Source organism: Nomascus leucogenys, chromosome 15 (genome assembly GCF_006542625.1).
Source record: "Nomascus leucogenys isolate Asia chromosome 15, Asia_NLE_v1, whole genome shotgun sequence".
NCBI classification, from domain to species: Eukaryota; Metazoa; Chordata; class Mammalia; order Primates; family Hylobatidae; genus Nomascus; species Nomascus leucogenys.
Genome location: NC_044395.1, coordinates 103,868,440 through 103,881,099, shown reverse-complemented (window position 1 = coordinate 103,881,099; position 12,660 = coordinate 103,868,440). Strand labels below are relative to the sequence as shown.

Here is a 12,660-nt window from a genome sequence, read left to right as displayed (position 1 = left end):
AGGGCTTTGCAGAGAAACTGATGGGTGGTTTGATTTGAACAGCTGAAAACATTAGAAATGGAAATGGACAACCCCAGATGCTAGGAACTGAATGTGTACCCCCAACATTCATATTTGAAATCCTAACCCCCAAGGTGATGGTATTAGAAGGTGAGCCCTTTGAAAGGTGATTGGGTCACGAAGGCAGAGGGAGACCTCTCACACCTTCTGCCACATGAGATGACACTGGGAAGATGGGACCCTCACCAGATGCCAAATCTCCCAGGGCCTTGAACTTGGCCTTTCCAGCCTCCAGAACTGTGAGAAAGATTTGTTTCTAAGCCATCCGCTTTGTGATATTTTCATATTATAAAGGGACTAAGACACCAAGCTTGTCAGGTTGTTTTTTTCTTTTTTGTAGAGACAGGGTCTTACTCTATTACCAGGCTGGAGTGCAGTGGCACGATATGGTTCACTGCAGGCTCGGCCTCCTGGACTTAAGCGAGCCTCCCACCTCAGCCTCCTGAATAGCTGGGACTAGAGGCACACATCATCACACCCAGCTAATTTTATTTTTTGTAGAGACAGGGTCTCGGTTGTCCAGGCTGGTCTTGAACACCTGGCCTCAAGCCATTCTCTGGCCTTAGCCTCCCAAAGTGCTGGGATTACAGGCATGAGCCACCGTACCCAGCAAGAGACTTTAAAAGCCTTTTGGGAAGGTAAAAGTGGAACAAACTCTAGTATTTGGAAGCAGGAATACCTGCAATTATACTCCCACCTGCCTCTTAGCAGGTCATGTGGAAGTGGATGTGATTTCATAAGAATCTTATAGAACATTGCATCCAACACCTGGAAAATGGCCCATCAGTTAAGGATGACTTCTTTATTTTTCTGGCCTGCTCTAGACAGTATTCTTTACATAGAATCTGCCTTAGAATTTAAAAATTAAGGAGGACAGAAAATCATCTGGCTTCCAAAGATGATTATGAAGAATATAAGCAAGAAAATAAGATGGGCCTAGAATTTAAAAGTATAGAATTTATTAGGTACTGAATATAAAAATAAACCATCTAAATAGGGGCCCAGATAGCTTCCTTTATTTCTCTCGGTGTCTCTAGGCCTTTCCACCCCAACCCCAATAAAAACATTTTGCAAATATAATGGCTAGCAAAGATTAAGAAGATGGAAAGCTTCCAAAGACAGCAGGCACTCAGCTTAAGGAGGGTGACGACTGGGTCAGATGAGATCTTCCTGGAGGAGCCACCATTTTCTCCGTCGCAACACTGACAAAAAGACACCCCAGCCTTCTGGGCCAGAGGCTGACATTAGGGGGTCCCCGAGCAAGTAACGGGCTGGAACTGCTGGTTGGGAGGCAGACGGCCTACTCCCTCATTGCATCCTCCAATTGCTTCACTATCAAAGCCTCCTTCTGCTCCTGCAGCACGTCACAGAACCGACGCATGGCTAGAGGGTCCAAATAGAGAAATAGTGATTTAGTGGGTTTGCAGGTGGATCCCAGACATACCCAGGTCATGGTCAATCATAAGAGCCTCTCATTCAGGGATCCTGAACTTCAGCCCTCCCATCTTTGGGATGGATTTCCAAGTCTACATGTTGCATCCCTGATTTCTTTTTGAATATCATTGTTATGTCAGCCTGTGAGACATCTCAGTGTCTCGTATCAAAGCCTGTACTCTTGGGCTTATGGCCTTGGCCTAATCAGGATTTCTATTTGCCTCTGGTGTCTCTTCACTCAGCCTATCTTCTATGCTAGCTCAAAAGAATTCTGCAACAAAAACCTTCATGAGAATGAACAATTCACTGCTATATTCCCAGCAGGTAGAACAGCATCTGGCATGTAGTGGAATGCAATAAATAAATGTTCACATGAATGTCCTATTCTCTATAACCTCAGAGGAGAATCTAAACTCTCTAGTATGGCACACAGGGGCTTCCATGGTCATCTGCCTATCCATCTCACTTAGTAGGCTGCCAGCCTCACAAGGGCAGAGTACTACTTTTTTTGGGTTTTTTTGTTTGTTTTCTTGAAACAGAGTCTCACTCTGTCGCCCAGGCTGGAGTGCAGTGGTGCAATCTCAGCTCACTGCAACCTCCACCTCCCAGGTTCAAGCAATTCTCCTGCCTCAGCCCCCCGAGTAGCTGGGACCACAGGCGTATGCCACCATGCATGGCTAATTTTTTGTATTTTTAGTAGAGACAGAGTTTCACCATGCTGGCCAGGCTGGTCTCGAACTCCTGACCTCATGATCCACCCACCTCGGCCTCCCAAAGTGCTGGGATTACAGGCATAAGACACTGCGCCCGGCCTCATAGTACTACTTTTTAGCTCGTGGTCCCAATGCCTCACTCAATGGCAAGTCACAGAACAGATACCCCAAATGGGTAATGAATGGATAGGTGCTTGAGGTACATACCAGTTCTTGTTTGCAAGAGCACCTAACTAAAGATAGACATGGAAACGGAATAAAGGGCTAGATCTATAGGATGTTTAAGGGGGGTGGGGGAGAAGATTGAGATATTAAGTTGATGGGGCATCTTTAAAGGATTGGGAGGTCAGCTCCACTCACCCAATTTTAGCCGGGGGAGCTCATCTGCAAAGATGAGGCGGAACCAGCCTGGCTCCTTACACATGTAGGTTTTGCCACGGGATAACAATAGCTTGTTGTCCAGAAAGCGGCAATAGAGGAGCCGTTCTTCTTCAAATGTACAGGGATCCAGGTACTAGGGAGGGCAGAGGAACAGAATTGAGCCCAAGACCCAGCTGGCAGGTCTGCCCAAGAACACCTGTCCTCATTCCCAGAACACACCTTTTTCAAGTTGATCCAGACATAGAGGCCAGAGCTGCGGTTGTGAAAAGGGATCTCCAATGCCTTCAGCTCAGCCGTGATGTACTTGTGAGCTTCCCGGAGCCGGTAGCAATTGGTGGGTAGGTATACTTTGTCAATCCATTCTGGATGGGTAGAGGAAAAACACTGTCACAGATATTACTACAGAAATCTACCGAAATTCCTTCCCAAATGCTCCCTTCCTGGGCTTCATGCAAGTTTGTTTGTTTGTTTTTGTTTTGTTTGTTTAAAAAAAACCAAAAACCAACCCAAATGTCCAACAACGATAGACTGGATTAAGAAAACGTGGCACATATACACCATGGAATACTATGCAGCCATAAAAAATGATGAGTTCATGTCCTTTGTAGGGACATGGATGAAACTGGAAAACATTCTTAGTAAACTATCACAAGGACAAAAAACCAAACACCGCATGTTCTCACTCATAGGTGGGAACTGAACAATGAGAACTCATGGACACAGGAAGGGGAACATCACACTCCGGGGACTGTTGTGGGGTTGGGGGAGGGGGGAGGGACAGCATTAGGAGATATACCTAATGCTAAATGACGAGTTGGTGGGTGCAGGAAATCAACATGGCACATGGATGCATATGTAACAAACCTGCACATTGTGCACATGTACCCTAAAACCTAAAGTATAATAATAAAAATAAAAATAAAAAAAGTGTGACCTTCATTAAAAAAAAAAAAACCAAAAAAACAGAGTTTCTCTCTGTCACCCAGGCTGGAGTGCAGTGGCACAATCTCGGCACACTTGAACCACACTTGGTTCAAGTGATTCTCATGTCTCAGCCTTCCAAGTAACTGGGACTACAGGCGTATGCCACCACACCCAGCTGATTTTTGTATTTTTAGTAGAGATGGGGTTTCACCATGTTGGCCAGGCTGGTCTCAAACTCCTGGCCTCAAGTGATCCGCCTGTCTCCACCTCCCAAAGTGCTGGGATTTTAGGTGTTAGCCACTGCACCCTGTAAGCTCTTTCTAAGACTAAGTCTAGTATGTTTGAGCTGATGGTGTCCGCACCTAATACACCCACCTCTTATCTAAGGCTCTGGTAGAGACACTGGGCTTCTCAAAGGTCTAGTAGGAAAGTTCTCTTTGAGTTCACAGCCCTGAGGCAAGGAGTCCATCCCCTAATCGGGGTTGATGCTGCTGTTGTTAACTGGGCAAGCGGCAGGGACTTGCAGCTCCTACCACCCGAATTTGAGCCTCATACAATGGAGTCGGAGGAATATATATGTGCCTGGGGATGCTCTTGGCCAATTGCCCTCAGCATTCATAGAACAGAACCACTTGCGGAGCTGTTAGAAGCCCTGATGCTCAGGCTATATCAGGATCTTTGAAGATGGAACACACGTCGGTATTTAAGCTCCCTGGGAAACTCCCATGTCCATCCAAGATTGAGGACTAGCATTCAGGGGGCTGGGATCTGGTTTCTGCCAAGTATCAAAGGTCTTGATATCTAGGGAAGCATTCAGTTGGATTTTTCCTATCTACCTCTCTCCCCTCCCAGAGCTGAAAGCAAATTGTTTCCTAAACCAGCAAATATAATGACATCAGTTTGTTTCATTATATCTCAGCTATTAATTAAAACTTCCAGCTTGGTATCTGTTCTATTACAGGGAACTAAAGAAAGTGAGTCTCTAAGCTTGGGCCATGGCTTTAAAGGGGAAAGTCTTTTCTGAGGCCAGCATCCACTTGAGATCCAAGCGAGGGGACGATGAATCTAGGTGCCACAGGCCTAGCCACACCAACTTGCCCAAATGGCAGCTCTCCTTTGGCCACCTTGGCAGATGAGATTATGTTGCATTAGAAGAGTCAGAGTGTTTGTTTTGTTTTTGATTTTATAATCTTTGTCCAAAGCAAACAGGGTTTTGGGGAGAGAAAATCTATATTCACATAAAGACTAATTTCTGAAGTTCCTACCTTCACAACTTAGAGTAGGATTAGCCATCCCACCTCTAGGCAGAACACAAGCTACCAGACATCCAGAAATTTAAGCTCATCCTGTGGTTTTTTGTTTTTGTTTTCTGAGACAGAGTTTCACTTTTTCTACCCAGACCCAAGTGCAATGGTGCTATCTCGGCTCACTGCAACCTCTGCCTCCTGGGTTCAAGAGATTCTCCTGCCTCAGCCCCTGAAGTAGCTGGGATTACAGGCTTTTGCCACCACGCCTGGCTAATTTTGCATTTTTAGTAGAGACCGGGTTTCACCTTGTTGGCCAGGCTGGTCTCAAACTCCTGGCCTCAAGTGATCTGCCCACCTCGGCCTCCCAAAGTGCTGGGATTACAGGCGTAAGCCACCACACCCGGCCTCATCCTGTGTTTTAAAACAGCACCTCCATCTTCTGTCTACACCCTGCTGTGTCATCTGCCCTATCTTGCCCTCCTTCAAACTTCACATCTTACCACAGTTAAATCTGAGACAGCAATAGGGTCTCAGTATATTAAGGGCATATCAGAGGCCCAAGCAAATCCAAGAATTCCCCATGGCCATGAGGTCCAGCCAACATACTGGCCTGTGCTAGAGCTCAGTACCTGTGTTCTGGAGCAGTTGACACAGCTTGTGCTGGGCGATGCCAGAAATACTGTGGAGGTAGCCAAAGGCACTCACAGCAGAGGCCACCTCCTTGTTATGGGTGTACAGAGCACCAAAGCGGAAGCCAGAGATGCCAAAATCCTAGAGGAAGAAAAGCAGGAACAGGAACAAGTGTTTTGTCTGCCTTCTATTCCTGGCTCCTCCTCCTTCCCTAGCCAAGGAGAGAAAGCAATGGCTCACCTTACTGGTACCCCAGATCACATAGGTCCTGTTGCGATCAGGCAAACTGAAGAAGAAATGGAAAAAATAACTCAGGTTATAGAGAAATAGTTGATGAAGATTTGGGGTATAAGAGGGGAAAGTAGACTTGAGGTTGTTCCTAGACAGAAGGGCCTATACGGCCCAAAGTTCAAGAAACAGTTGTCCCAGTTAAGCCAGGAAGTCAACACAAGGTATCCCTGAAAACCTAGAGGGCACAAGACCCAAGTGCCCACTGAATGAAGTCTAGGGCCTGCAGCCTGACATGTGGCTCTCCTACAGCTTGGCCAAAGCCACCTTCCTGGCAGTTGGCTCTTCAGATGTGGGTCACCATCATTTCTAGAACGTGCCTGAGTATTTCCTACTGCTCCACCTTTGGTGAAGCTGTTCCTTCTGCCAGGCATTTCCTTCCCTTGCTTCGAATGCTGGAATCCCATCTCTATGGCCAGATACTACCCTTCAGAAGGTTCTGCCTCCTTTTTCTTTCCCTGTGCTCTACTTATCAAGAAGCTCCTACCCTGGCTTTTTATGAGGCTTTATTTTGACCTTTGACAGTAGACTTTCTACCTTGACTTCAAATTATCTTGTATACAAAATGGCATATAGACTAGAAGACATTTAGAGGGAAACATGATGCTTTGTTTGTATTCACAGCCCCTGTGGGCAATTAACTGGCTATGTGTTAGGAACTGAGTTAAGTTCATGTCACATAAACTCACCCTGCAAAACAAGAACCTTGTGGTTCTCGTTCCCATCTCCAGCTGAGACCAACTCACCTTTTCATGCTCAGAACACTGTGGAATGTGATGGATTCATCAAACACAGACAGCATGTAAATCTCATCTATGATCACATGTAGGTTATACCTGTAGATTAGATTAAAGAAGGAGAACAAGATCTAGCTTCTCTCTAATCTTTTTTCTTTGCATGCTTTTTACAAGCATCTTTGTAATCTTAAGTCATGTCTTTTATGGTGTTCTCTGGACACAGATCATGCACTCCTACTGCCCCAGCAGCCCATCTGACCCTCCAAGGGGCATAGTAAGGTAGATGGGGTGGTACACCAGAAGAGACCCTTAGACCTAGCTTGGGGGTAATGGGAAGGAATAGGACCCAAAAGACACATACGAGAACATCTTGTCAAACCTTAGCTAACCATTCAACCATCAAGTAGAGACTATGGGAAGAGGTTGGGTAGCCCAGAGAATTTTTAACTGATAGAATCAGGAGCTCCTAACTGCTTATGTGCCTCGTTCATTCTCCTAACAACCCTCAATACTGTCATCTCCATTTTAGATGAAGAAACTAAGGCGGGCCGGGCATGGTGGTTCACGCCTGTAATCCCAGCACTTTGGGAGGCCAAGGTGGGTGGATCATGAGGTCAGGAGTTCAAGACCAGCCTGGCCAACATCATGAAACCCTGTCTCTACTAAAAATACAAAAATTAGCTGGGTGTGTTGGCACGTGCCTGCAATTGTAGCTACTCAGGAGGCTGAGGCAGGAGAATTGCTTGAACCCAGGAGACAGAGGTTACAGTGAGCTGAGATCCCACCACTGCACTCCAGCCTGGGTGACAGAGTGAGACTCCGTCCCAAAAAAACAAAAAACAAAAAAAAAGAAACTAAGGCTCTGAGCTGTAAAGTCAGTTCCCTCAGTTAGCAGGTGCTGTAGCTGGGAGGTGAACCCATTCTATCCAATTCTTGCCTACCCCCTCTAGCATTTTTCCTCCTGACCCCACGCTGCACCATTCATTGGTCTGCGTTAGTCATGAAGTTTGACTAAGTCTGTTTCTTATGGAAAATGGAAGGTTATAATTTCTAGAACGTGCTCTTAGAAAGGAATGTGAAGTTCTGTAGGAATACGTCTTCATTCCACAAGGTCTGAGAGTGTCTTCCTCGGCACTCCAGCCCAAGTGGCTTCGGAAATGGATGCTGGGAGAAAGTACTTAAGCTTAAGTAGAAAAGTAACAAATTATGTATTTTTAAGTGACATATTTCTCAGAAAACAAAACTATATTTTGACTGTTATATAAATGTCAATACATAGGCTGAGGCTAGAAAGGAAATGGCAAAAAATTTGAAGTGGTAAGCATGTGATTGCGTTTTCCTTCATTTTAATTTCAGTTAGTTTTATATAACTCTGCAAAGTATGGTGTATAGTGAGACCATTTAGGGTAAATTACTTTTTGAGACAAAGTCTCACTCTATTGCCTAGGCTGGAGTACAGTGGCACAATCTTGGCTCACTGCAACCTCCTCCTCCCCGGCTCAAGCAATTCTCATGTCTCAGCCTCCCACGTAGCTGGGATAGTAGGTGCCCGCCACGATGCCTGGTTAATTTTTGTATTTTTAGTAGAGACAAGGTTTCACCCTGTTGGCCAGGCTGGTCTTGAACTCCTGACCTCAAGTGATCCACTGCCTCGGCCTCCCAAAGTGCTGGGATTACAGGCATGTGCCACCAGATCTGGCTCTAGACTATCTGACTATAAGTGATGGGAATCCTTTCAAGAAACATTACCTAGTCTCAAGGGGTGGAACTCATACCTCTTGGCAAATTCCAGGTATTTCATCAGTGAGTCTGGGGAGTAGATGTCACCCAAAGGATTCTGAGGGTTGATTAGCACAAGGCCTCGGACCTTTTTCCCCTAAGAAAAACCCAAATATAACTGAGTGAATACAAGTCCTTTGCATCTACCCTAAATTCAGCCAAGGATCTTTTACAGGTCAGGCACCCAAAAAGGCCTAGGTAGGGTCTTGAAGCAGCAACTACTATACTGCCCAAAGAGAGGGAACAGGAAGGAAGTCTGGGGCTGCCATAACATCCCCATAGGACTAGAGGGACACACCCCTGGATCATTCACTGTCTCTTCCAACTAAGGACAGCCCACCAGGTCTTGGTGAACAAGTAGTACCAGAATTTCAATACTCAAACCCCTTTTAGGACCAGCAGTGGCCATCCTAAAAACATGGTTCCCTCCTTACCTCAAGCCTAGCTTCAAGCAGGGTTTCCTCTAACTTGTCCACAGTCAGCTGGAAAGGATGGGTGTTTGTAACAGTGACCTGGAAGAGAAACACTATATGAGAAGTGTCTCTTAAAATCTAAGTCTTGATTCCTCATTCCCATAAGCCCCGCAATCCTCTGCCTTCATACCAGAGTGCCAGTCCACATGCCTTCTCCACCCCTACCCAACCACTTAGATGGGTAGAAAGCAAGCCCCTCTACCCCTTTAAGTGTCCCCAGAACAGTCCATTGTCTAGGCATACTGAGCAGGGAAGGGGCCCCATTCAGACCTCACTCTCCAGATGGACAGGAATCAACTGAACCTTTGCATACAGGCGGGAGCTAAAGGCAAAGCCACCATAGAAGGGAGCAGGGACCAGGAAGGCTTCTGGAAACACAGAGAGACAGAGCTATCAGTCCAAAGTCTTCCAATCAGAGCCTGTTGCCAGGCTCCCCAAACTAGCAAAGCTCTCGACAGAAAAAAAGTTTCACGATCGTTTCTACCTGGGGATTAATGTTCTTAGGTTCAGGTGCTATGAAACTTATCCATTATTATAGACATCACTGGGGGAAACAAAACTCTAGTTTCTTTTTTGCGGGTACAGTAGAGAAGAAGAGGGGAGCATATCACTGAATAACCCAGAATCCAGGGCACAAGTCAAGCGAGGCTCACTAGCGGATGGAGCAATGGTTATTAGGAAAGTCTCCACTGATTCGGGCCGAATATCAGAGGTCAAGGTCCATGCACAAGGAAGCCTCCAGTTATTTGGACCTGGTGATCTCACGTTCTTTTCTTCCCATCCATTTGGTCTTACTGATGAGCTAAGAGAAGCTCCTTTGCATGAAAGGGACTACCTTAGCCACTTCTTTTGATGCATCCAGAGCTCTTTAACATTGGAGCCTCTTGCTTAAGCATTGTTACGGGGGAGGTTCAGAACAGTCCACTCAACCTTGTTGGGTCCAGGACTAATTAGCCTTTTTCTGAAGAGATAAGAAATCCATAATGTCTGAGCCCATTGGCTCTCTGTATTGCAGCTGAGCCCAAAAGCCCAGCCATGAACATAGTAGGTAGGCTCCCATCATCTTTCCTGGGGCATACCTCCTTGAGGTCCATCATATCTCTCTTCCATTAAATGGAGAATCCAAACCCCTTGTTCCCACAGAAATAGGAAGATAACCTAGTCAGTGTGGGAGAAGGCCCACCACTTTGGGGAAAAGGCCTTGAGTCAGGATGCTCTTCTTCCTCAAAGTCCAGTGCCTGTGTGTTCCTACCCATGTTGCTAGTATTTCACTGAGAGTGAAAGCAGAGCCCACTGACTTACCACCTGGATCACACAGAACCATGGCCAGGGCAGAGAAGACAGAGCAGCAGCCATTTAGAACCACTACCTGAAGACAACACATGAAAGGCAGAAGTCAAAACCAATACCTATGTGAGAAGGGGTAGCCATGCTTTCTCCATCCCCCTGGGCAGAACAGGCACAGGGAGCCTCCTCAGTTGGGACACATTGGCCTTCATGCTGCCCTGGCCCTGAGAGTCTTCACTGGTTCTCCTTGTACCCCCTAGAAAGGGCAGAGCATCCTCCAGGAATATAGCCCTCCAACAGGGTGGCAGCAAGGCTGGGAAACTGACTCACGTTTTCTGGATCAAGTCGGGTAGGTGCCCTGCAGTAGTAGGTCAGGAACCGGGCCACTTCTTCCCGCAGGCTGTAAACAGGCCCAGAGAGACCTTGTGGCTTCTGGGCCCCTTTCCTCACTCATTGTCTAGATGGTCATTGTCCAGCCTAACAGGGACCTTTTCTACTCAGTCCAACCTCATATTAGAGGGCTACTGACTAAGACCATCAACTCCCCAAGTCACACAGACAATAAATGAGAGTTGGGACAAGAACTCAGGCCTTGGCCAGGCGCAGTGGCTCATGCCTGTAATCCCAGCACTTTGGGAGGCCAAGGCAGGCAGATCACAAGGTCAGGAGATCAAGACAAAGCTGGCTAACATGGTGAAACCCCATCTCTACTAAAAATACAAAAAATTGGCCGGGTGTGGTGGTGGGCACCTGTAGTCCCAGCTACTCGGAAGGCTGAGGCAGGAGAATGGCGTGAACCCAGGGGGCAGAGCCTGCAGTGAGCCGAGATAACACCACTGCACTCCAGTCTGGGTGACAGAGCGAGACTCCATTTCAAAAAAAAAAAAAAAAAAAAAAGAACTCAGGCCTTTTGAATTATTCCTACTATACCAGAATAACTATTCCTACTATACCAGGCTGCCTCCTGATGAAGTTTTGCTCTAGGCATTTTCTAGAAGTTATTACCCAAAGAGATAGGGAGGTAACCAACCAGGAATTTCGTGCCTTGAATCCTCCTTCTGGATAAGGACAGCTGCCTGTGGGACCAAGAGACTCTAAATCTGAAGGTCACTTACAATGGCTGCCCTCTCCAATCAGCGTACTGAAGCAAGGTGTCCTCAATGCAGTTCATGTCACTTTCTTGCAACTGTTGACAAATAGAACATGAAGACAGGTAGGCCAGGGAAGTCCAAGAGGCCTCATCCTACTCCTAGTTTGTACATGAGTGTTTGTCCTCCACATACATGACTTCCTAGAAAGGGAATGGGTATATACACTGCATGCTCCTTAATGAATGGAGGCTACCATCTTGTCATAAATTACACAAGTAGATACCTCACTGGGAAGTATTTGACCCAGAGGTTCCCATAGCAACTTTCCCATCATATACCTAATCAGAGAATACCCCTGGACAGTCAGCAAGGCCAGGAGGTTAAATGTGCCATTCTAGAAGCTATTTCTTCACCCTTCTTCCCAAGCTCCTATGTCTCACCCCTGTATCTACCACAGCTGAGGAGCACACTAGGAGGACTAAGCCTTGAAGGGGTGGGTCCCAACACAGCCCAGAACATCCTTACTCTTTCAGTCATCAGATCCATGCAGAGCTTGTTCTCACTGGTACCAAGGTTAATGAAGCCCTGGAGATGGAAAGAATCCAAGATCAGGCCAGTCCTCTTGCTCCACCCTATATAGATCCCTTGAAACATTAGTTCAAATGGAGATCTCACTGCCCATGAAGCAATTCAATCCAAATTTGACAACTTTACGTGCTAGGAAAGCTTTCCATGAACCCAAAATAGTACAGCTTGCAAATTTCCCCATTAGAGCCACATAAATAAGTTATATCCTATCAACCAGTCATTGAGTTCTTATTACGTGCCAGACACTAGACCAAGTGCTTCACGTGAGTTGTCTTAATTCCTGAGAAGAAGGTTCTATATAATCCAATTTAAAGAGTGAAGTTTAGAAAAGTTGAATAACCTACTAGCCATATGACCTTGGGTGATAGGTAGAACTCTACCTACCTGATGCCTGAGCCTGAAGCCTTAATCCCCAAGGCCCCACCTGGTACCTACCTCTGCTACTCCTCCTTATACATTAGGACCTTCTAAGTTATTAGAAGAGAACAGAGATGGGAACAGAAGGGAAAGGTGTAGCTAATGTTACCCTCCACCCTCTGGCTGGAGAGCTGCTAAGGATCCCCTTTCCTGGAAGCCTTTCATCAGTTCCCCATCGCCCTTAGGGTAATATCCCTTTTTTTTTTTTTTTTTTTTTGAGATAGAGTCCCACTCTGTCACCCAGGCTGGAGTGCAGTGGTGCGATCTCAGCTCACTGCAACCTCCACCTGCCAGAGTCAAGTGATCCTCCCACCTTAGCTTCCCAGATAGTTGGGACTATAGGTGTGTGCCACCACGCCTGGCTAGTTTTTGTATTTTTTGTACAGATGAGGTTTCACACAATGTTGCCCCAGCTGGTCTCAAATTCCTGGACTTGAGCAATCCACCAACCTTGGCCTCCCAAAGTGCTGGGATTACAGGCATGAGCCACCATGCCCGGCCCCTTAAGGTAACATCTTACCACCTCCCATCCACCTCTGTTCACACCTCCTGCCACAGCACCAGTGGTCCCTACTCTGGCCATTGGACCTCCTTTCCCAATCACTCCTAGC

General features: G+C 46.5%; 1 protein-coding gene across 1 annotated transcript in view; it reads right to left on the bottom strand.

The window, feature by feature from the left end:
- Positions 1-595: 595 nt before the first annotated feature.
- The window catches only part of ACCSL (1-aminocyclopropane-1-carboxylate synthase homolog (inactive) like), a 34,576-nt gene continuing 22,511 nt past the window's right edge, over positions 596-12,660 (bottom strand). The window contains exons 4-16 of the mRNA XM_030829243.1: positions 11,570-11,629; positions 11,069-11,139; positions 10,284-10,353; positions 9,969-10,035; positions 8,937-9,034; positions 8,628-8,705; positions 8,190-8,290; positions 6,424-6,513; positions 5,630-5,675; positions 5,389-5,530; positions 2,808-2,950; positions 2,568-2,721; positions 596-1,443 (exon numbers count right to left, since the gene is read on the bottom strand). Coding sequence (XP_030685103.1) covers positions 1,361-1,443; positions 2,568-2,721; positions 2,808-2,950; positions 5,389-5,530; positions 5,630-5,675; positions 6,424-6,513; positions 8,190-8,290; positions 8,628-8,705; positions 8,937-9,034; positions 9,969-10,035; positions 10,284-10,353; positions 11,069-11,139; positions 11,570-11,629 — 1,203 coding nt within the window. The 3' untranslated portion in view covers positions 596-1,360. The remainder of the gene's footprint in view (positions 1,444-2,567; positions 2,722-2,807; positions 2,951-5,388; positions 5,531-5,629; positions 5,676-6,423; positions 6,514-8,189; positions 8,291-8,627; positions 8,706-8,936; positions 9,035-9,968; positions 10,036-10,283; positions 10,354-11,068; positions 11,140-11,569; positions 11,630-12,660) is intronic.